Below are 25,989 nucleotides of genomic sequence, written 5' to 3'. Positions count from 1 at the left end.
GGCCAATAAAATGTGATTTGATTTGATTTGATTAGCAGCCCAATAATACAGTTTAAAGTGAGGAAGGCCAAATCCCCCCTCTATCTTGTACATGCATAAATGGTTCTTTGCAATTCTGGCTGCCTTGTTATCCCATAAGAATGGAATTACTATTGAATCCAGTTTCTTAAAATAGCTTTGTGGTATGAAATTGGGTAGACATTGGAAGAGGTAAAGAAAACTGGGTAGGACAACCATTTTAATAGCGTTTATACGAACAACCACGGAGATAGGCAGAGTTTTCCAAAAATCATTATTTTGTTTATGCTGATCAATTTTCATGTCCCAATTCATTTTCAATAGCTGATCAAGTTTTCTTGTCACTTCAATGCCAAGGCTTGTGAATTTGTCCATCACTGTTCTAAAATGGGGTAGAGTGCATCAATTGCATATCCACAGGCAGTGATATCGGCATCAATTCACTTTTTTGCCAGTTTATCTTGTAGCCAGAGAAGGAGCCAAATGTATTTATCAAGTTAAGTAAGGGGGGAATAAACATCTTAGGCTTGGATAAAAACAAAAGGACATCGTCTGCATAGAGGGACATTTTGTGCTACGTGTCTTTTATTTTAACGTGAGTTATATCGGCACGTACATGAATGACAGTAGCAAGGGGTTCCATGGCTGTAGCGAAGAGAGCAGGCGAAATAGCGCACCCCTGTTGGCAGCCTTTGAACAGTCGGAATGACTGCGATATCTCCTGATTGGTTACCACGGATGCCATTGGGTGTGCATAAATAATTCTTATCCAATTATTAAATTAATTTCCAAACCCGAAATGCTCCAGAACCGACATCATATACTTCCACTCAAACTGATCAAACGCCTTCTCTGCGCCAAGAGCAATTACCACTGCCTCAACTTTATGGTCATGATACATTACGTTGAAAAGGCATATCAAATTGTAGTATATATGTTGGCCTGGAATAAAACCTGTCTGGTCAGGGTGTATGATGTCAGAAACATATTTATTCAATCGGTTTGCCAATATCTTTGTCAACACCTTATTTTCTATGGGGAGCAACGACACGGGGCGATAAGAAGACATCTCCATGGAATCTCTATCTTTTTTTCAAGATCAGTGCTATAGTAGCCTCATACAGTGTTTTTGCGGGAGTTTGGCATTTTCTTTGGAATGTTTAAACATTCGCAACATAAGTGGAGCTAGACTGGTGCAGTACTTCTTATAGAAGGGGCCTTGCTGTTTGGAAATTGTGCTATCGCTGTGTTAATCTCTTCTACAGTTTTCCCGGCATCGAGTGCAGCAGCTGCCCCCCTGTCTAGTTTAGGAAGTTCACATTCAGTGAGAAAGCGTTCCATAGTTTGTGGATCAGTAGCATCGCATTTCGATTGACCTAGCTCTGAGTAAATTTATTAATATCTGTTACTATTTTACCATTCTTGTCTTTTATTTTATGAATAGCTCTAGATGCATGTACATGCCTTAGCTGGCTTGCTAATCATTTATGTGGTTTGTCACCCAGTTCAAAATAACTTTGTTGCGTTCTAGCAAGTAAAGAGCCCACCCGTTTTAAAAGGATGGTATTGTATTCATATTTCAACTTTGTGATTTTCTCAAGGACTGCATTCGAGGAATTCATTCTAAAAACGTTCTCCTGTTCCCCTAACTCTCTTTCAATTTCTTTCAGCCTAGTATTGGCACGTTTCTTCCTCTCCGATGTATATGAAATAATGTAACCTCTAATCACAGCCTTGAGAGATTCCCAAAGGGTAGAGTCGTCAACATCCCCCATGTCGTTAGCTCCGAGGAAAAAAATCAATCTGCTCCTTCAAATACTGACAAAAAGTCTCATCTTTCAACAAGTATGCGTCTAAGCGCCATGGTCGCCAACCAGCAGACATATTGTCGAGTTTCAGCACCATGGACAGCGGAGAGTGGTCCGTAATTAGAATCGGATGATGTGTAACCGATGCAGCTGCTGAAATTAGTTTGGAGTCCAACAAAAAATAGTAAATTCTGGAATATGACTTATGAACTGACGAAAAGAAAGAATAATCCCTATCTGTAGGGTGCGTCAGTCTCCAAATATCAACAATTTTAAGGTTTGTCATCAATGTATATAGACAGACACTGGCATTTGATTGTTGAAGTGACCTTGATAGCTGTTTATCTAAAAGAGGATCTAACGTACAGATAAAGTCGCCTCCAACAATAACACTTGTATCCGAGATATTTGGTATGGCTTAAATACCTTTTGAAAAAATAACGGATCATAGAAGTTGGGTCTATATAAATTGACCAAGGTTATTGGTATCAAATTCAGTGTACCAGCCACAATAATGTACCGACCATTAGAATCTGAAATCGAGGATGAGTAAATAAAAGGAATGTTTTTCCTTATCAGGATTGCTACCCCTCTCGCTTTTGCATCAAACTTAGACTGGTATATCTGACCGATCCAGCCGACTCGTAGTTTGGCCTGAGCCGAGCGTTTAATATGAGTTTCTTGAAGAAGCACTATGTCAGCGCCCAGTGAATTTAGATGAGAAAAAACCTTAGCTCTTTTCACGACATGTCCTGTAGCCTGGCCTCGTGATCAACTGTCGTCTGCTCGACCTCATGCACCCTGCCCTTGGTTGCCTTCACAGTTTCAGTCAAAGTCCCAATACTCTTTGAGATATCAGCCAACCTTGTGTCCACCTTCTTGCTTAGTGAGTTTATAGCAGCCAGTAGGTCACTTAGAGTAGGTTCTGTGGGGAGCACTTGGGAGCTAGCATCTTCAGCTAACTCCTCGTGGGTCGGCGATGTTGAAATCGGTTCGTTGTCTGTCTCATCCAAATTATCTTGTTTAGCTGCCCCTTTTTTGGTGCATTTTCCCTTTGTGATATTGCCAGACAATTTTTTAAGTTATAGGTGGTGAGAGATTAAGATAAATATGAATTTGTTTCAAAATTGAGCGGAGCTCTAACAAAACACGTCTATTCCATAGCACGCTCTCTAGCCCCCCTTTCTGCCATTGTTATTGGAAATGCTATGGTGTTCCAAAAACAAGTTATATTGTGGACACATACCTATTTAATTGCCCTTGAAAATGTCTGGAGTTGAAAAATCTGGACTGTGATCTGAGCATCTTTCTCCCACGTATGGTCCATAGCTGCACCCCAGCTACCTAAGAGTTGATGTGCTTGCTTCCAAAGTCATAGACATCTTTGAACGCTATCCCTATCATATCTTTCACATAGCAGCCAACCCAGTTAGACAATTTTTGATACATTCAACTGTTTACGCAACCAAACCAACAAACACTAATCACAAGTGGCAGATGTATTACTGTGGTCATAATGGTAGGGACCCAGGTTCCATAGAATAATAGCCATAACACGCAATTGTGACACTCATCCCTTCAGTAATACATTTATTTCCAGCTTTAGTGGAACATTTACCCATGTTAGCAGAGGGACATCTTAAAGGTTTTTGAGGGAAAACAGCTGTGGGTCCCAGATGAGAGTATCCCCGTTGGCATGGGAATTTCAGTCTAAACCAGGAAATTGACAACTATAATCATAACAGCATGTGTGTTGGGTAATTATCATTAGTTTTGCATGTGAAGACCCTAGAATGTCACTCTTACACAGCAGTAACAGTCATGTCTGTGTGGCATGATGACAGTATATGACGTCCAGCAGTCCAGCCTGTGGGCCTAGCCATTCCATTCAGTTATTTAGTATTAAGAGTGTAATCATAAGAAAAATGTTGTGCATTTCCTTGGCCTTGCCTATGATTACAGATTTGAGCTGAGATGTGGTCATTAATGGAAACATAAGCCCATTCTTATTCCTTCATCGTGAAAGAAGGCTTTTATGTGCAGTCAGCACATGATTAGAAACAGAATCTTGAATTCAATGAATGGCGTCTAAAGATGTTGAAATGCCAGATTATTAGTTTCTATAAAGGAACCGTACAGGACTCTATGACGTGATCACGGGTGTTGATCTTGCAAATTGACACTGAAACTTTGAGGAGAACCATGGATAGGTTATGGAGAAATGTGTAGACTTCATAGTCATCAGTATGTTTGCTAGCATTTGGTAGTTTACAATGCGTATGAGGCACACTTTTCCCTCAACCTACTTCAATCAGGACCACAAGACATGGCTTTGGTCACACTTAATTTGGATAGTCCCATCTGTAAATGCTCTAAAGATGGTCATACTATCAACAAACTATCTGTCGATAAGCAACTGCTTGCTAAGGTTACAGTTAGGATTAGGTTTAGAATAAGGGTTAGGGTAAGGGTTAGGGTTAAGTTTAGGGTTAGGTTAAGGGTTAGGGTTAGAGCATTTACAGATGGACTACCCAAATAAAGTTTTACCAAAATGTTTTACCTATATGAACAGTTTGTCAGTAAACCAATGGTTGCCCCACTACCATAACATTAGTCTCAAAGGCTCAGGTACAGGCAGTATACATTTCAGTTCTGTGCTCATTGTATAAAACTCCATAGATGGATAAAAAACCTGTATGCGTCTCCTTGTCTCTCAGCCGCATCCCACATCCTACTCTCCAGTCAACATACTCTTAATTACCTTTTAGTAAAAACTTCCTGTCTATCAAGTGCAAGTGATCGTGGAAGACTTTCTACAATATGCAACGCTGCATGCTACCTCAACCATGGGAAATGGCAAGGAAATTTGATCAGCTGTCTATAGTGTGTCTGTCAAAGGTTTCCTGCATGTGTTTTGATGAGATTCCTCCAACCTAGGTCATTTTTCTTTGCCGGTCTTGCTCTTTGGTGGTTTAGGAGCTGCTGTTTAGGAGATGCTGTTAAGACTTTTGTAACAAAGGCACATAAAAACAAGAGTGATAGATAAGTTTAATTCGTACCCGGCTGTCTTCCTCAGCCTCCCACTCTGGGGTGTAGGTGTGGACCGGTGTTCCGGCCGTGCAGTTAGAGAACTGGAAGAGGCTGGCGAACATGCGGTGGTTCTCTGGTGTGTCTGGGAAGATTGGGTCTTGGAAGTTAACCCCATGGGGAATGATGTTGTAGTTCTCATCCATCCTGGAGAACACAGAGAGACAGGGGATGAAGATGCATTGCATTTGAATTCCATACGCACGCACGCGCACACACACACACACACACACACACACACACACACACACACACACACACACACACACACACACACACACACACACACACACACACACACACACACACACACACACACACACACACACACACAGTAAGGCTTTAAGACTGAAGTGTGGCAACTTGTGTGATGCTGCTGTTGGGGTGTCAAGCAAGGTTAAAATAACATGTATTTTATCCTCCTCAGTGTGTGGCTTTGGTATCTGTTTATCTCAACTATGCTTTGGGCCACAGCTGTCTTATAAAACCTCAAATTGTGTGACACAGAGGGGAATACCCGTAGCATAACAGTTAGAACACCTGCAGTAAAACATTATAACACTTCTTCAGCAGCTACACAAAAACACTTAAGCATTACAAAGGCATTTGGCAGCACAATGACATTTACCTTCAGGCGAAACATTAAAAGTTCTCATCCGAACTCATCTAAACTAAGTGGCGTATTCTCTCTATGTCTCACATTTTTCTTCTTTTGCTCTGTTGTTTTTATTAATTGTGGTGTTTAAACCATATCACTCATAACCTCTCCCAGCAGACATCTGCACACACACACACACACACACACACACACACACACACACACACACACACACACACACACACACACACACACCTCCCATCAAATGAAGGAAGTCCGTTATCACATCTCTCAAGGTGGCAAAATACATATTAATACAACACCATGGTTACCCTGGCATAAAAGGAGGGGAAATGACACACTTGTTTGGTCTGCCTCTCGTTAAGGGCACTGCTCCTTTCTTTACTGTGAGCTTTGGCTGCTCTCCAAGGGCAAGCCTGAGGAAAAGTTCGCATTTATTTTACATTTATGTTTGTGGTACTCAATTACAGAGAATAGATCAAGTAATGGCCTGCAGAGTTTATTAAAAGTAATAATCAAGCCTAAATTGTGGTGAAGGAGTTGCTCCATGGATTGTTTCCTAATGCAGGAGAATGTTCAATGGGCTGGTATGACATCATTTTGAATTATAAAGCTGGAAGGAAATTGTGTGTTTGTCCAAACATAGTGTTTTTTAATGTGATTATCAGGAGTTAAACAGCTAAGCTATTCAAATGATTCAAACAATCAACATCTGACAGATGCTTGAACCAGTGTTCTTCAGAGAAAACTTTTGTTGTGCATTATTTTAGGTACAAATAATGACGGTCAGCACAGAACAGTATCTCACGGAACAGTAAATGTTACAGCATCTTCGCCAATCAACAGCTTCCAACCCATTCCTCTCTCACTCTTTGCTCTGTTGCATATGGCCAATGTTTCCCCTACTTATCAAGTCTAGCATATAGCCTAAGTCTCGGGACATTTGGTTCCTATTGGATTACAACTTGATGTATAAACCAATCAAATACTTGCAGATGGTGCAGTAATGTCAACCAGCACTAGTAAACGCAGGCCAATGTTTCCACTGGTTAAAATTTCTTCTCAGCTTCTACAAATTCCATGGCACTTGCAGACACAAAATTATGTCCCAACCACTTGATGTGTACATTCCCAAACAGTTCCCCAGTCAACGGTTGTAGAAAAAAAAAAAAGCTGTCTTAGCCAAGTTATATCCTGGATGCTCTTTCTGTATTAGCCAGCTATATTGTCGCAGTTCTGCCAAACCAAATTATCATTTACATTACACCCTTAGCATAAGGTATCAACTACATACAGTGGAGTGAATGGGACAGCAGTTATGGGGATCATCCTGTGTTTCAAACTCAGACCCCTTTTCACATCCCCTCTCAAATTACCCCAACTTTAAACAGAGCTCACCTCCCTCTCTCTCCCATCCCTCCACAGAAAACTCTGGTCCTTCATCGGAAAGCTTGTCCTCTCGTCATAACCTTGTTTAGTCAAAAACAGGTTGGTTTAATTAATGTAGCCTTTCTCCTATTTCTTAGCTTTTCTGTGATGGTTTGACTGGTGAGTTTTGCCGTACCAAAATGGAACGAGCTGGCTGGTTGGTTCATGGTGCGGCCACACAGTGCTGGAAAAAGTACTCAATTGCCATACTTGAATAAAAGTAAAGATACCTTAATAGAAAATGACTCAAGTAAAAGTGAAAGTGAGCCAGTAAAATAATCCTTGAGTGAAGTCTAAAAGTATCTGGTTTTAAATGTACTTAAGTACAGTGGTAGAAAAAGTTAAAAGTAAAAATAAATGCTGTAAATCATATTTCTCATATGAAAGGTCAACTGCCCCTTAGAACCAACTTCTCTGGTTTTAAAACGGCCTATGTGGCATCGATATGAGTCAGAAACATTTATTCTAGTGTCAAAATTGACTACCCAGTGTAAATAGGATAATAATTATCCTGAATTTTGGTCATAAAGTCAGTCTCATCCAAAACTGAGTTGGGTATGGATTAGAGGTCTTCACGGGTCCCGTTCTGAACGGACCCGAGTGTCACGAATTCTGCCGAGGCTGCTCCTCCTCCTTGCTCGGGCAGGCTTCGGCGTTCGTCGTCCCCGGAGGACTAGCTGCCACCGTTGAATGTTTCGATGTTCGTTTGGTTGGGTCTGTCTGTTACACCTGTGTCCGTTTGGGTCTGATTATGTGCCCTATAAGTTTCCTGTGTTGTTTTCGTTAGTTTGTGTGTTATTTTCCGCCTGTCCGTTGGTGTCACCTGTGCAGTACTCTGGACTTTGTTTATTGTGACGCACTGTGTTACGTTGTCGCTTGCCTCCTTGTTTTGAGGTCCTTTATTTTGTATTGTTTTATACAGTTAGTAAAGTCTTGTTTGACTCAGCCTATGCGTCCTGCGTCTGACTCCTCAACCGCATCCACATCAACACTGACACCGAGGACAACTAGACCCGTTCCGTATAAACCTGTAGCCTCAGTGGCATGTATTCACGGATGCCAAGTGGAAGCCGGCTTCCCCCAAAAATGTAAAATATATATATATATGTATAATAATAATTTATCTATCTTTCATCTCTCTGTGTTTCATCATTTTCCTTTAATTCGCAAGAGGCTGAATGTATCTCAACGGAGAAAGCATCCGAGCGAGCAAAACAGCGCTCCTCTGTCTCTGTATTTGTAGCCTATCTATCTGATGCTGTCTGGTCAAAAATATTATGACATTGTTGCTAACCGTAGCATTGAATGCAAGGGAAGCCAGCGAGCATTTGGCCTCCCTTGATAAAAAAAGTGTAAAATAATAGCCAATCAGTGTTGAGCTAAACTGAGTGAGCTCAACTGTGAATCATTCTGGCGCACCTAAAAAACGGTCCAAGGGAAGCCAGTTTGGATTTGGCTTCACACCAATCACATCACATCAAAAAGTAATTGACAGAAAACTTGAATTGTTGAATCTCGTTATGTCGTTGTTCTCTGGTGGCTAGCTAGCTAAAATGGTCCCTTTCCTAAATTAGCCGTGGATGGAGATAGGGACTTGTGGTTTTACTTAATTATCCTTACTGGCCAATGATTATTACGCCGATTTTGATCCAACCATAAGTTCATACATTGTGCCCCTGGCCTGAGAGGATGGAAGTATAATATGTAGCTAGATGTAGCTAGTAGGCTAATGTTAACTAGCTAGCTCATCGTTGCCCAGGAAAGGAACATTTTAGCCAGGTAGCCTAGGACAACAAAAACTAAAAGCATGTACTGTATGACAAAGTCATAGACCATTTCGGCAACATGAAAGACAGGAGATGGAATTAGTGTTTATCTACAAGTAGGGAGTTTTTTCTACTTGCATGCACACACACAACACATAAATCAGTACCATTGACAGCCACATAATATTTAGCTTATATTGATTTGACTAAATTGTTTTCGGTATCTTTTAGTTGTCACTGAAAAACACTAAGCATAGGTGATTTTATTATGTTGAAATATTGAAGTTTAAATGTTGCTGTAATAGCGGAGGCAGCTCCTGTTTTCTTTGCGATTTGCGGTAACTTGCAGTGGTTCTAAATCAATAGTTGTTTAGTAGTGAGAAAATGTCAGAAACATTAACTTGCTTGACCATGCTGTAGGTCATGTAACTGTTTGTTACATGCAATATGCTTTGTGGACTTCACCGGACAGATATTGCTCTCCGGTTTTGTAATGAAACTAAGGTGTTGTTGAATTTATTCTGCACTGTGTCTTCTTATTTACTCGGCCTTAGGCCTATCACGGTGGCAAGGCATATGAACTAACAGGTTATAGTGCAAACAACGCAAATAGCACAACACATAGGTTGTAATATGGCATTTTCTTCCTGGCTTGTCTTCCCCAGTGATTTTACCCACACACTGCTACTGTGTAGCCTATCCTTCTCCTTTAACTTTTAATTCCGTAATTTTAATTCCATCTTCCATTGATTAGATATATCCTAACTTTTGCCACACATGGAGTGAGGCTCTATGACTGCCTATTGTCGATTTGATTACTTATGATTGGCCAACAAGCTACAAGTGCCACGCTCCACTCTCGTGAAAAACAAGAGCAGCAGCACAAATTATACAATTTCTCTCTCTCTATACTGAATCTGTATGGGCCCTTCCGGACAAGTCAGTTAAAATTACACATACCCGAGACCCATGACAATCATATCAGATCTGATCCAGACCCGTGACATTATTGAGAATTCTGGATCCGGATCCGCTCGGGTCCCAGATCGGCTCTCGGGTATTCGGGTAAAGGTGGATCCGTGAAGACCTCTAGTATGGAATACTTACATGCCCAGTTTTGCCAATGACACCCAATTTCACAGAGACAAGATGTTGTGGTCCGCCCCCAGCTGCCATGTGGACATTTGTCGTCAAGTCTGCATATGGGTGCAATGCACGCATATTTTGCTCTGCAAATAGGAGTAAAAGTGGGCTTCCAGGGGAGAGCCAAGATGGTGTTGCTGTGAAAGGGAGTGTTTTTTCACTTGCACAAGCAAGTTTGAGGGTTAGGTGGTTACCAGTCCAATATGTAGCAAGAAACTAACTATTACTGGTTTTAGCTACAGTGGGGGAAAAAAGTATTTAGTCAGCCACCAATTGTGCAAGTTCTCCCACTTAAAAAGATGAGAGAGGCCTGTAATTTTCATCATAGGTACACGTCAACTATGACAGACAAAATGAGAAAAAAAAATCAAGAAAATCACATTGTAGGATTTTTTATAAATTTATTTGCAAATTATGGTGGAAAATAAGTATTTGGTCACCTACAAACAAGCAAGATTTCTGGCTCTCACAGACCTGTAACTTCTTCTTTAAGAGGCTCCTCTGTCCTCCACTCGTTACCTGTATTAATGGCACCTGTTTGAACTTGTTATCAGTATAAAAGACACCTGTCCACAACCTCAAACAGTCACACTCCAAACTCCACTATGGCCAAGACCAAAGAGCTGTCAAAGGACACCAGAAACAAAATTGTAGACCTGCACCAGGCTGGGAAGACTGAATCTGCAATAGGTAAGCAGCTTGGTTTGAAGAAATCAACTGTGGGAGCAATTATTAGGAAATGGAAGACATACAAGACCACTGATAATCTCCCTCGATCTGGGGCTCCACGCAAGATCTCACCCCGTGGGGTCAAAATGATCACAAGAACGGTGAGCAAAAATCCCAGAACCACACGGGGGGACCTAGTGAATGACCTGCAGAGAGCAAAGTAACAAAACCTACCATCAGTAACACACTACGCCGCCAGGGACTGAAATCCTGCAGTGCCAGACATGTCCCCCTGCTTAAGCCAGTACATGTCCAGGCCCGTCTGAAGTTTGCTAGAGTGCATTTGGATGATCCAGAAGAGGATTGGGAGAATGTCATATGGTCAGATGAAACCGAAATATAACTTTTTGGTAAAAACTCAACTCGTCGTGTTTGGAGGACAAAGAATGCTGAGTTGCATCCAAAGAACACCATACCTACTGTGAAGCATGGGGGTGGAAACATCATGCTTTGGGGCTGTTTTTCTGCAAAGGGACCAAGACGACTGATCCGTGTAAAGGAAATAATGAATGGGGCCATGTATTGTGAGATTTTGAGTGAAAACCTCCTTCCATCAGCAAGGGCATTGAAGATGAAACGTGGCTGGGTCTTTCAGCATGACAATGATCCCAAACACACCGCCCGGGCAACGAAGGAGTGGCTTCGTAAGAAGCATTTCAAGGTCCTGGAGTGGCCTAGCCAGTCTCCAGATCTCAACCCCATAGAAAATCTTTGGAGGGAGTTGAAAGTCTGTGTTGCCCAGCGACAGCTCCAAAACATCACTGCTCTAGAGGAGATCTGCATGGAGGAATGGGCCAAAATACCAGCAACAGTGTGTGAAAACCTTGTGAAGACTTACAGAAAACGTTTGACCTGTGTCATTGCCAACAAAGGGTATATAACAAAGTATTGAGAAACTTTTGTTATTGACCAAATACTTATTTTCCACCATAATTTGCAAATAAATTCATTAAAAATCCTACAATGTGATTTTCTGGAATTTTTTTTCTCATTTTGTCTGTCATAGTTGACGTGTACCTATGATGAAAATTACAGGCCTCTCTCATCTTTTTAAGTGGGAGAACTTGCACAATTGGTGGCTGACTAAATACTTTTTTTCAATGTGATTGAGGATTAATTACACTCAGTTTGCGAATCAATTGTGTCAATTGAGGAAAAATCTGATGACCTGTCAGTTGAATTTTATACGCAGTTTTGGGAGTTACTAGAAGAGCCTATTTTTTATGTGTTTCAAGATTGCATTGGAACTTCTGAAATGGTTTCCACTATGAAGCAGGGCCTTATTTAACCGATTCCAAAACCTGATAAAGACCTCTCTCTCATTGACAATTAGAGACCAATCACTTTATTACATATTGATTGCTCTGGTTTATGCCAAAGGATTAAAGAAAGGAATCAATCCAATTATAAATGAGACTCAAACAGGCTTTATGAAGGGGCATCACATTACGTTTCAACATTAGTTTAGTCTTGGATCTTATGGATTATTCAGATGCAATTGACTAAGATGCTGTTATTTTATGTTTAGACTTCTGTAAAGCCTTTGACACAGCTGAACATGAATTTCTCTTTCGGTCTCTGAAACGTTTTTTGGTTTCGGTAAAAATGTGATCAAAGTCATTCACATGTTTTACAAAGATATAAATAGTTATGTGATACTAAACCTGAATATATCCAAAAGAGTCAGTATCAACAGAAGCGTACGACAGGGATGTTCGTCTTCGCCTTTCTTATTCATCTTGGTAGTGGAACTTATATCTCTAGATATTCTGAATAATGCAAATTTGCATGGCTTATCAATTTTTGACTGAGAAAAAAGGAATTCCCAGCTGGCTGACGATACTACTCTTTTTTAAAGAGACAAAGACCAGGTCTTCCATTCCCTTAATGCCATCACTGCATTCTTTATTGTGTCTGGATTAAAACTGAATGTTTCTAAATGTGAAATCTTATGTTTACAGTATATGACTCTGATGATAAAGAAATATAAAATATTCCTGTAAAGGACTGCGTTAAATATTTAGGAATACATATGAATTTCTCTCCTAAAATTATGAAAACAAAGTACATATTTAATAATTGCCTACAAAGGGATCTATCTATACTTGGGAGAGTGCTTCTGTCCAAGGCAGAGGGACTGTCTCACTTTGTGTACCCCTCATTGTCTTTATTTGTAAATCCCTCTTCCTGTAATGAGATTGACAAGACATTTCTTGACTTTATCTGGAAAAATAAGTCTTACAAACTAAAAAGTCAATCCTCTGAAATAAGAGATCTGAAGGAGGTCTGGTAGTGTTGGATTTTGTTGACAAAAATAACACATTCAAGGTCAATTGGTTGAAAATATGTTTGGTCAATACAGAATCCATTTGGTATTTCATTCCAAACAATGTGTTTAATAAGTTGTGAGGTCTTACATTTTGACTGAAATGTAATTATTTTCTTGAAAGATCACCAACTAAATTGGGTAGGTTTCACCAACAAGCTTTAATGTCCTGGAAAATATGTTTCCTGCACAACTTTTCCCCGCATAAGGCTCTTTTGTGGAATAATTCAGACATAACTGTAAGGAATAAGTAATTGTTCTACCCTAGCTGGCATGAAATAAATATTAACTTTGTTCTTGACGTATTCGACAACAGGGGTAATATTCTTTCATACGAACAATTTATTACACTGAATTTCCAATACCTTTCAGAGAGTTTATTTCTGTGATCAAAGCCATTTTTAGTGGTCTAACTACACTAATGAAAACTCATCTTAGCTTTGGTGATGATCACAGAGGTTATCCAGAACTCAGCCTGGAAGGCATGGGCTTACTTGAGAAATCTTGCTGTAACAAATACATAAAGACATTCAAGGAACCAATTTATGCCTAGAGGTACATTTTGTTTGGAACATGTTTATTCCTGACATTGTCTGGAAAAAAGCGGGGTTGATGCCTTACAAATAATGTATACCAAAAAATTTAAGGAAGTGCACTTTAAGATTCTACATAAGATACTGTATATCCATGTAATTCCATGTTGTCCAAATTTCTTGATGTTGATGATATATTGGGGCGGCAGGTAGCTTAGTGGTTAAGAGTGTTGTGCCAGTAACTGAAAGGTTGCTGGTTCTAATCCCCGAGCCGACTAGGTGAAAAATCTGTCGATGTGCCCTTGAGCAAGGCACTTAACCCTAATTGTGCCTGTAAGTCGCTCTGGATAAGAGCGTCTGCTAAATGACAAATATATATATATATATATATATACACACAGTACCAGTCAAAAGTTTGGACACACCTACTCATTCAACGTTTTTTCTTTATTTTTACTATTTCTACATTGTAGAATAATAGTGAAGACATCAAAACTAAGAAATAACACATATAGAATCATGTAGTAACCAAAACATTTGTTAAACAAATCAAAGTTTATTTTATATTTGAGATTCTTCAAAGTAGCCACCCTTTGCCTTGATGACAGCTTTACACACTCTTGGCATTCTCTCAACCAGCTTCATGAGGTAGTCACCTGGAATGCATTTCAATTAACAGGTGTACTTTGTTAAAAGTTAATTTGTGGAATTTCTTTCCTCCGTCAACATTAACAGGACAGAGAAATAAACCAGAGACATGCTCATTACTCACATGGGGCGCTCCAAACAAAAGACAAGGAAAACATTTACAAAACTTGTAAATGGTATGAAACAAAAACCCAAACTTGTTTCTCACAAGTGTAGCAGGTTAATGTGAACTCTGCAAACAACAGAAATTAATGTAACCAAATGACTGGGATTAACGGTAAATGTACTACTGGTTACATATGTAATGGGGAATTTATTAAAATAAACAATCAAAGGGCAAACAATTCACACAATGAAACAACCCACTGGGCACACACTGGTTGAATCAACGTTGAACCAACGTGGAATAGACGTTGAACGTCTGTACCCAGTGGGAATTAATGCGCAAGAATTGGATGGAGACAGCTGAGCGCATTCTGGAGAGCTGAGTGCATTCTGGAGAGGGATTTGACATTATACTCAAGACATTATCTTCACACATATTTTAGATGCTTTTCCCTGACAGCCGCAACTCAATAATCAGCTAGGGCTATTGCCATGAGTGCTGGGTGCTGCCCAAATTGCTGGCTTCCAAACAAGCCATTGGCCTACGCTCTTGTGATTTGAAACAAACCACAGCTAAATCATGCTCCCTGGTGAAGTATTTTGAAATGATTTTATTTATTTTCTGTAAAGACAGGAGTAATTATATCAAATGTATTTCAATTGACTTTAAGACGTGCCGCCTATGGTAGCTGAAATTCAGAGCTTGAATAGCCAAAATGATTAGTCTTAGGACTTTGTCAGGTATCAGGACTATAAAGCCAATGCAACAGCCTGTTTTACAAACAATAACTTGCACATGGATGGGCATTCATAAAAGTGCATTGCGGGCTACTAGGCTACTATTTTACTTTGCTGGGATAGGAGGAGGGCGGCATATCAGCCAGGACCGGTCCTGTTACCAAGTCCTATTTTTATTTTTATTTTATTTCACCTTTATTTAACCAGGAAAGCCTGTTGAGAACAAGTTCTCATTTACAACTGCGACCTGGCCAAGATAAAGCAAAGCAGTGCGGAAAAAAACAACAACAACACAGAGTTACATATGGAATAAACAAAATGTACAGTCAATAACACAATAGAAAATCTATGTACAGTTTGTGCAAATGTAGTAAGTTATGGAGGTAAGGCAATAAATAGGCCATAGTGCAAAATAATTACAATTTAGTATTAACACTGGAGTGATAGATGTGCAGAAGATGATGTGCAAATAGAGATACTGGGGTGCAAATGAGCAAAATAAATAACTATGTAAATAACAATATGGGGGTAGTTGGGTGGGATAATTACAGATGGGCTGTGTACAGGTGCAGTGATTGGTAAGCTGCTCTGACAACTGATACTTAAAGTTAGTGAGGGAGATGAGTGTCTCCAGCTTCAGAGATTTTTGCAGTTCGTTCCAGTCATTTGCAGCAGAGAACTGGAAGGAATGGTGGCCAAAGGAGATGTTGGCTTTGGGGATGACCAGTGAGATATACCTGCTGGAGCACATACTACTGGTGGGTGTTGCTATGGTGACCAATGAGCTAAGATAAGGCGGGGATTTGCCTAGAAGTGATTTATAGATGACCTGGAGCCAGTGGGTTTGTCGACGATTATGTAGTGAGGGCCAGCCAACGAGAGCGTACAGGTCACAATGGTGGGTAGTATATGGGTCCTACTTATGTAAGTGAACTGAACACAATGGAGATATTATAGCACTGTGACAAAAGCCTTGCAGTAGACAAGGTCAAGTGTTTATTGCTCTCAGGCAGTGCTTTCACCTATTCTATTTTCTCAGATCAGTGATTCTAGGAATTAGAAAATAGAGAAGGAGGCTTCTTCCAGATTATAGTAGCCCTCCCAAGGGGCAGTCAGCTGAGTGTCTTGAGGCTTAAAGCTCATCAGAGCACCACCACTGCATTGAGATTTATTGACCTACAGTAACTTGTGAAGACACCCTTGTGAGTTCAGAAAGAATGGCTGTCACGACCCCTTCACTTAATCTGGTTGATGAAAGCAAGAGATGAACTATTAAATCCTAAACATGATATGAACTGTAAAGCCTTAACGTACACATTCTACTCACAGAATCACCAAGAATAATAATCTGTCCCTTCACTTTGTTAAACAGCAGACGACAACAATGTTATGGGAGTGAGACGGCTACATATTGCACAGACAGGCAGACCAATCAACCAGTTTACAGTTTGGGTCCTGTGGGAGATTCCTTGTTGCATTTCTTCCTATGCTAAACCTCCTTTCGTCCTGTCCTGGGCACTCATAGGCACGATTGATTAGGGGAGGCTGTTTCAGGACTGTGTCATTTGGGGGGCTTTAACAGGAAATGGGAGCTCACTGGAGACTCTGTTGGAAACGTTTCAGCTCTGGCTTGCTGATTCAGCACCTGAGAGACCCAGGGTTGCAGAATGACGAGAACAATGCTTACTGGAACTGGAGACTCCTCTGTTAAAAGTTTAAGACGGAGGTCTGAGATTAGCTGAGAAGCTGCAGAGCAGCACTAGGGGCTCAGGCAGACACATCCCCCTCCATCCTAGCATCCTAATGAAGGAAGGTACAGATGTAGGATCTTATTTGAGCCAGTTTGCTACAGCAGGGAAATTATCCTGAAGCAACAGGAAATGTGAATTATTATGTGGATTCTAATTCATGGATTTTTGTTGGGGTTGATAAATTTTTCGTTAGGGCAAATAAAGTCTGACCTTTTAAAGTGGAAATTACAAACTTTAGAAGCATTTTTAAACCTTGAATACACTACAAGTTTGCAGTTAAGGAACATTCTCAGCAACAAAAGAGTGATCAAATTAAGATCCTACATACAGTGCTATGAAAAAGTATTTGCCCCCTTTCTAATTTTCTCTACTTTTGCATATTTGTGATACTGAATGTTATCAGATCTTCAACCAAAACCTAATATTAGATAAAGGGAACATAAGTGAACAAATAACACAACAATTACATATTTATTTCATTTATTTCATAAACAAAGTTATGCAACACCCAATTCCCCTGTGTGAAAAAGTAATTGCCCCCTTACACTCAATAACTGGCTGTGCCACCTTTAGCTGCAATGACTCCAACCAAATGCTTCCTGTAGTTGTTGATCAGTCTCTCACGTCGCTGTGGAGGAATTTTGGCCCACTCTTCCATGCAGAACTGCTTTAACTCAGTGACGTGTGGGTTTTCAAGCATGAACTGCTCGTTTCAAGTCCTGCCATAACATCTCAATTGGGATTAGGTCTGGACTTTGACTAGGCCATTCCAAAACGTCCAATTTGTTGCTTTTTAGCAATTTTTATGTAGACTTGATTGTGTGTTTTGGATGACCCAGCTGCGCTTCAGCTTCAGCTCACAGACGGATGGTCTAACATTCTCCTGTAGAATTCTCTGATACAGAGCAGAATTCATGATTCCTTCTATTAAGGCAAGTCATCCAGGTCCTGAGGCAGCAAAGCATCCCCAAACCATCACACCACCACCACCATGCTTGACCTTTGGTATGATGTTCTTACTGTGGAATGCAGAGTTTGGTTTTCGCCAGGCATAATGGGACCCATCTCGTCCAAAAGTTGACTCAAGTTTGCCAAAAAGCACCTGGATGATCATCAAGACTCTTGGAAGAACGTTCTATGGACAGATGATTCAAAAGTATAACTCTTTGGACGACATGGTTCCAGTAATGCCTGGCGAAAACCAAACTTTGCATTCCACAGTAAGAACATCATACCAAAGGTCAAGCATGGTGGTGGTGGTGTGATGGTTTGGGGATGATTTGCTGCCTCAGGACCTGGACGACTTGCCTTAATAGAAGGAATCATGAATTCTGCTCTGTATCAGAGAATTCTACAGGAGAATGTTAGACCATCCGTCTGTGAGCTGAAGCTGAAGCGCAGCTGGGTCATGTAGCAAGACAATGATCCAAAACACACAATCAAGTCTACATAAAAATTGCTAAAAAGCAACAAATTGGACGTTTTGGAATGGCCTAGTCAAAGTCCAGACCTAATCCCAATTGAGATGTTATGGCAGGACTTGAAACGAGCAGTTCATGCTTGAAAACCCACACGTCACTGAGTTAAAGCAGTTCTGCATGGAAGAGTGGGCCAAAATTCCTCCACAGCGACGTGAGAGACTGATCAACAACTACAGGAAGCATTTGGTTGGAGTCATTGCAGCTAAAGGTGGCACAGCCAGTTATTGAGTGTAAGGGGGCAATTACTTTTTCACACAGGGGAATTGGGTGTTGCATAACTTTGTTTATGAAATAAATGAAATAAATATGTAATTGTTGTGTTATTTGTTCACTTATGTTCCCTTTATCTAATATTAGGTTTTGGTTGAAGATCTGATAACATTCAGTATCACAAATATGCAAAAGTAGAGAAAATTAGAAAGGGGGCAAATACTTTTTCATAGCACTGTATGTGGTCCAGAGATGCATCAGAGGAGGTATACAGTATTCTAATATAGGCTTTTTTATGTTGAGTGACAGTTTAATGCAGCAGACTAAATGTCAATGTCTCGGGCTGTTTTATTCTAGTTTTCATTGCACCCTAAATCCTCAGGCCCATATGTCTGTGTCTTACTCTGACCCTTATTAGGTTGTTTCCTTCCATAGTAGCTGGCTGATTGCATGGTTAATCCCTATGGCTTGTAGTTGAGGACACTTTCAGATCAGCAAAAACCCCAATAATGCCTTTAGGATTTCTCAATGATGGAGAATGGCTACATCATGACACCATCAACCTGTCCTCTCAAACGGAACACACAATTTCCTGTGTGTGTTTAAAACGTGCGTGCATGTAGTCTGTGTTAATGTCTGTGTGTTCATGTGGGAGTGTGTGCGTGTGTTTGAGTATATGGACAGGCAGCAGGGGGCCTATGAACCTGGGGTCTTCAAAAAACTATTCAAAATGCAGCTGGCCATCCAACTCATCTACACACACACACACACCTTCCTTTGACTATCTAAACACACGGTCACTATTGTACTTGGCGGTGGACCTCCATGCGGGATAGCTAAACACTCCACACTGGAATGCCTTTGAAAGACTCTTTGAATGACTGTGCACTTATCTGTTCTAGGTGCTGAGAATGAAAGGAACACAGGAAGACTTGAGCCATCAGTTAAACGTGTCGGCACAAGTTAATCTCACAGAACAGAAGGCTGGTGTCATTCAGCACGGTTGTCCCGTGTTTGGGAAACAAAAGACTTCCCAGCCAGCCTGTGGTTGGTGTGGAGATAACACCATCAGCCTAAACTCCTAGCTTTGAGGGTCTCCCCTAAGCGGTTGGGAACTGTCAGCCTCTAATTATACAAGCTGGAATGCCATGGCCACTTTTTTCTAAGACTGCTGTGTTGTTCACCTCTAATACCAAGGGAGATTCAGTGCCTTCAGAAAGTATTCATACCCCTTGACTTATTCCACATTTTGTTGTTTTACAGCCTGAATTCAAAATGGATGAAATAAAAAAAATTTCACCCATCTACACACAATACAACATAATGACAAAGTGTAAACATGAAATACAGAAATATATCATTTACATAAGTATTCACACCCCTGAGGCAATACATGTTACAGTCACCTTTGGCAGCGATTACGGATGCGAGTCTTTCTGGGTAAGTCTCCAAGAGGTTTTCACACCTAGATTGTACAGGTACACATTTTTTTCAAGCTCTGTCAAGTTGGTTGTTGATCATCGCTAGACAGACATTTTCAAGTCTTGTCATAGATTTTCAAACCGATTTAAGTCAAAACTGTAACTAGGCCACTCAGGAACATTCAATGTCATCTTGGTAAGCAACTCCAGTGTATATTTGGCCTTGTGTTTTAGGTTAATGTCCTACTGAAAGGTGAATTTGTCTCCCAGTGTCTGTTGGAAAGCAGACCGAACCAGGTTTTCCTTTAGGATTTTGCCTGTGCTTAACTCTATTCCATTTATTTGTATCCTAAAATAAACGTCCTAGTCCGATGACAAGCATACGCATAACAAAAATATAATCAAATAAAATGTTATTTGTCACATGCGCCGAATACACCTGGTGTAGACTTTACTGTGAAATGCTTGCTTATGAGCCCTTCCCAACAATGCAGAGTTTAAAAATAGTAACACAAGAGGAATACAATAAATAAAATACACAAGAATGAAGCTATATATAGGGAGTACCAGAACCAGATCAATGTGCAGAGGTACAAGATATTTGAGGTAGATATGAACATGAAGGCATTCTGCAGCGATACGCCATCCCATCTAGTTTGCGCTTAGTGGGACTATCATTTGTTTTTCAACAGGACAATGACCAAAAACACACCTCCAGGCTGTGTAAGGGCTATTTGACCAAGAAGGAGAGTGATGGAGTGCTGCATCAGATGACCTGGCCTCCACAATCACCTGACCCCAACCCAATTGAGATGGTTTGGGATGAGTTGGACCGCAGAGTGAAGGAAAAGCAGCCAACAAGTGCTCAGCATATGTGGGAACTCCTTCAAGACTGTTGGAAAAGCATTCCTCATGAAGCTGGTTGAGAGAATGCCAAGAAAGTGCAAAGCTGTCATCAAGGCAAAGGGTGGCTACTTTGAAGAATCTCAAATATAAAATATATTTTGATTTGTTTAACACTTTTTTGGTTACTACATGTTTCCATATGTGTTATTTCATTGTTTGGATGTCTTCACTATTATTCTACAATGTAGAAAATAGTAAAAATAAAGACAAACCCTGGAATGAGTAGGTGTGTCCAAACTTTTGACTGGTACTGTATGTAAATGTGTGTGGGTTTTGTGTGGGAGTGTCAATGTAGTGTGTGTGAGTGAGCGTGTATATGGTTTGTATACCGGTATATAGTCTAGTGAGTGTGCGTAGGGTCAGTGCAAGATAGAGTCAGTGCAGGTAGTTTGGGTACCATTAATTGACTATTTAGCAGTCTGGCTATTAAGCAGTCTTATGACTTGGGGGTAGAAGCTGTCTCGGAGCCTGTTGGTCCGAGCGCCGATGCTCCGGTACCATTTGCCGGATGGTAGCAGAATGAACAGTCTATGGCTTGGGTGGCTGGATGGCAAGGAGCTTGGCCCCGGTGATGTACCTGGCTGTCCGCACCACCCTCTGTAGCACTTTGCGAGGGCCCACGCCAAACCCTCTTCAAGACTGTGCGGGTGTGTGTGGACCATGTTAAGTCCTTAGTGATGTGGATGCCAAGGAACTTAAAGCTATCGACCTGCTCCACAACAGCCCTGTCAATGTGGATGGGGGCGTGCTCTCCCCTCTTTTTCCTATAGTCCACAATCAGCTCATTGAGGGAGAGGTTGTTGTCCTTGAGCCACACTGCTAAGTCTCGGACCTCCTCCCTGTAGGCTGACTCATCGCCGTTGGTGATCAGGCCTACCACCGTAGTGTTGTCAGCAAACTTGATGATGGTGTTTGAGTCATGCGTGGCCACGCAGTCGTGGGTGAACAGGGAGTATACGAATGGGAGTGGGTGTAGGGTGTCTGGGATAATGGTGTTGATGTGTGACATGAGTAGCCTTTCAAAGCACTTCATAATTACACATGTGTGCTAAAGGGCGATAGTCATTTAGGTAGGTTACCTTGGAGCTCTTAGGAACAGGGACAATGGTGGTCAGCTTGAAACATGTTGGGATTAGAGACTAGGACAAGGAGAGATTGAAAATGTCTGTGAAGACACTTGCCAGTTGGTCTGCGCATGCTTTGAGAATGCGCCCTGGTTTTCCGTCTGGCCCGACGGCCTTGCAAGTGTTAACCTGTTAAAACATTTTGCTCACATCAGCCATGGAGAGTGAGATCCGGAAAAACAGGGGCTTTCATGCAAGGCATTTAGCTTGTTTGGGAGTTCTGCATGGCTGGGTTTCCCTTTGTGATCCGTTATCGTCTGCAAGTCCTGCCACATACGATGAGCGTCGGAGCTGGTGTAATAGGATTCCACCTTCATCCTATATTGTCCTTTTGCATGTTTGATGTCTTGTCGGAAGTCGGAGCGAGCTTTCTTGTATGCGTCCATGTCCGTGTCCCGTTCCTTGTAAGCGGTAGCTTTTGCCTTTAGCCCAGAGCGGATATTGCCTGTAATCCATGGTTTTTCGTTTGGATACGTTTTTATAGTCACTGTAGGGACGACATCGTCTATGCATTTATTGATGAAGCCTGTGACTGTTGTGGTAAATGCCTCAATGCTATCGGATGAATCCCGGAACATATCCCAGTCTGTACTAGCAAAACAGTCTTGTAGCCTCGCGTCTGCTTCATCCGACCACGTCCGTATTGAGCGCATCACTGATACTTCCTGCTTGAGTTTTGTTTGTAAACAGGAAGCAGGAGAATGGAGTCAGGGTCAGATTTTCCGTAGGGAGGACGAGGGAGGGCCTTGTATCCGTTTCTGTGGGTAGAATGAAAGTGGTCTAGAGTTTTAGCGCCCCTAGTGGCGCAGGAGATGTGTTGGTAGAAGTGAGGAAGGACGGCTTTAAGTCTCCCCGCATTAAAGTCTCCGCCCACCAGAAACGCTGCCTCTGGGCCAGCGGTTTCTTGTTTGTTTATGGCCTCATACAGTTAGTTGAGTGTCAGAGTGTTGTTGGCTTGTGGAGGGATGTAAACAGCCGTGATAATTACGGATGAGAACTCTCTTGATAGATAAAAGGGTCTGCAGTTTACCATGAGGTATTCTATATCAGGTGGGCAAAATCTCGAGATTTCCTTCACACTTGAAGCAGCACACCAGTTGTCATTTATGAAAAAACACACTCCACCTCCTTTCGACTTCCCTGAAGCCGCCGTACGATCCTGCCGCTGCATGGAGACTCCATCAAGTACTACGTGCATTGCGTCATCATCCAGCCATGTTTCAGTAAGAGATATAATATTGCAGCTTTTCAAGTCTCTCTGATAGGAAGGATGCCTATATCTTTGTAGTGACTGTTTGTATTGATACAACATCCAAAGTGTAATTAATAACTTCACCATGCTCAAAGACAGTGCCCTCCCTAATTATTCGGACAGTGACATAAAAAAAATAAAAAAAACTTTTGGCTCTGTACTCCACGTGTCATTTTGGAGTCACTTTTATTGTAAATAATAATAGAATATGTTTCTAAACACTTCTACATTCATGCGGATGTTACCATGATTATGGATAGTCCTGAATGAATCGTGAATAATGATGAGTGAGAAAGTTACAGACGCACAAATATCATACCCCCTAGACATGCTAACCTCTCACCATTACAATAACAGGGGAGGTTAGAATTTTTTAGGGGGTATGATTTGTGTGTCTGTAACTTTATCACTCATCATTATTCACGATTCATTCAGAACTATCCATAATCATGGTAGCATCCACATTAATGTAGAAATAATATGTAACACAACCAAAACAAACAGCAAATGCATCCAACAAGTTTGTAGAGTCACAAACTCCATGTAATCATTGTGTGCTAGGAACATGGGATCAAATACTAAACTTTTGACTACTTTAATACGCATAAGTGAACATACACTAAAATTAAAGCTGACAGTCTGTACTTTAACCTCATAGTCACTGTATAATTTCAAATACAAAGTGCTGGAGTACAGAGCCAAAAGAAGAAGAAATGCTTCACTGTTCCAAAAATTATGGAGGGCACTATTCATGATTCAATGTCTGTTTTTTTTTTTTACCCATCTACCAATAAGTGCACTTCTTTGTGAGGCATTGGAAAACGTCCTTGGTCTTTGTGGTTGAATCTGTGTTTGAAATCTACTGCTCGACTGAGGGACCTTACAGATAATTGTATATGTGGGGTACAAAGATGAGGTAGTCAATTCAAAAATCATGTTGAAAACTATTATTGCACACAGAGTGAGTCCATGCAACTTATTAAGCAATTTTCTACACCTGAACTTATTTAGGCTTGCCATAACAAAGGGGTTGAATACTTATTGTCTCAAGACATTTCAGCTTTTAATTTTCTATTAATTTCACTTTGACATTATGGGGTATGGTGTGTAGGCCAGTGACAATAAATCTCTATTTAATCTATTTTAAATTCAGGCTGTAACACAACAAAATGTGGACAAAGCCAAGCAGGGTGAATACTTTCTGAAGGCACTATATCAAACTCAATTATCTCGTACTCCTGCACATTGACTTGGTACTGGTACTCCGTGTATATGGCCAAGTTATTGTTACTCATTGTGTATTTATTCCTTGTGTTATTATTTTTTATATATTTTTCTCTCTGCGTTGTTGGGAAGGGCCTGTAAGTAACCATTTCACTGTTAATCTACACCTGCTGTTTATAAATCATCTGACAAATAAAATGTGATTTGTAACTTTACTTCTAAACGACTTGAACCTGATCATCTTTTCAATCTGTTGATATTTATCTCAAATGTGAAACGGTCTGTGGAATCTAGCTACTCCATTTACACACTATAATATTGCGCGCACACACACACGGTTTGGTTTATTCTTCCTGCTGTGTTTGCTTGCCACTTGGGTCTTCCAAAGTCTAAAACATATCCCAAGACAATCCTAAGGGCAGACCCAGCACTCTCAACTCTATTCCACTTAGTGTCTATTCATCAGACAAAAGTTTCTCATTAAACTGTAAAAAGGTTAACACCGCTGAAAATGTAAGGGTTATATTGTATCTAGACACAAGTTAAGGCAATTACACTAACAATAAATCACGATATGTCTATATTCTGTTGTATTGTGCTTGTGTCATCAACACCAGGACGTCACGGTCTCTTACCTCAGAAAGAAATAGTAAGAGTTATTCTCCACGACGCTGTAGGAGTAACAGGGGAAGTAGCCCAGCCCGGTGACATTGAACCGGGAGCCGGTGGGGACCTCCAGCATGCTGCCCCACGCCTGGTCGCATTGCAGCTCGATCTCGGCGGAGAAGAAGAGGTCCGTGTCATATTGCCAAGGCAGGTAGTTATACACACTGTACGAGTCCTTGTGCAGCGCAAGCACCTTGGCGAACACGATGATCTCCGCGAGCTCCGCGCGGCACGTCTCCGTCTGCGGTCTCCAGTCGTGGGGCAACTGGCATCCCCAAACCCCGCTCAGACAAGTCGCCAGAATCAACACAAAAATAGCACCCATGTCTGGCAACTGCGGGTTTCGATTGCAGCCACTATGAAACGCAAATTCGGGGCAGTGATGGGTGTGCGGGCTGGTGAGAGTTACAGGACCAGGACCACTGACTTCTCATCAAACTGTCAGGCAGGACTGTATTCCATGGGCTTGTGAACGCATGCAGCACCAATATGTGACAGGTATCACACAAGTAGGCTATGCTCTCTTTATAAATAACACTAGGAAGGTGACATAAAATCACTTGTTGCAGTCAAATACAACAGCAGTTACACTCTGTCCTCCCTCTCCCCCCTCCTGCACGCTAGGTTACACTGTGAGTGCTGATCTAAAATTACGCGCAGCTTCCCTGGATCCTGTGAGTAGTGGCGCTCGGTGCGCTTGACATCTGACACACACTACATTAGGCTATTCTGACTAGCCAAGAGAACACCTTGTCTATTACCTAACACTTTATAATACATAACCTCTCTCAATTAGACATGCATGGGGTAATCGTGCTTCTACCGCTGCATTGCTTGCTCTTTGGGGTTTTAGGCTGGGTTTCTGTATAGGCACTTTTTGACATCTGCTGAGAAATGTGATTGATTGATTGGTGTTATCAACAGTGTTATTGCTTACAATTGAGTGCCTATCAAAAATACGTTATTTTACAATCCTCCAAAATTACAGACCATGGTCTATTTCCAT

The 25,989-nt window shown here is 41.1% G+C and overlaps 1 protein-coding gene across 1 annotated transcript in view; it reads right to left on the bottom strand.

Moving 5' to 3' along the window:
• The window catches only part of LOC121577757 (coiled-coil domain-containing protein 3), a 45,740-nt gene extending 20,121 nt beyond the window's left edge, over nt 1-25,619 (bottom strand). Inside the window, exons 1-2 of the mRNA XM_041891628.1 lie at nt 24,953-25,619; nt 4,886-5,060 (exon numbers count right to left, since the gene is read on the bottom strand). Of these exons, the coding sequence (XP_041747562.1) occupies nt 4,886-5,060; nt 24,953-25,308 (531 nt within the window). The 5' untranslated portion in view covers nt 25,309-25,619. The remainder of the gene's footprint in view (nt 1-4,885; nt 5,061-24,952) is intronic.
• Between the last annotated feature and the right edge of the window lie 370 nt (nt 25,620-25,989).

This window comes from Coregonus clupeaformis, chromosome 12, assembly GCF_020615455.1.
Source record: "Coregonus clupeaformis isolate EN_2021a chromosome 12, ASM2061545v1, whole genome shotgun sequence".
Taxonomy (NCBI): Eukaryota; Metazoa; Chordata; class Actinopteri; order Salmoniformes; family Salmonidae; genus Coregonus; species Coregonus clupeaformis.
This window is presented reverse-complemented; position numbering and strand designations above follow the sequence as displayed.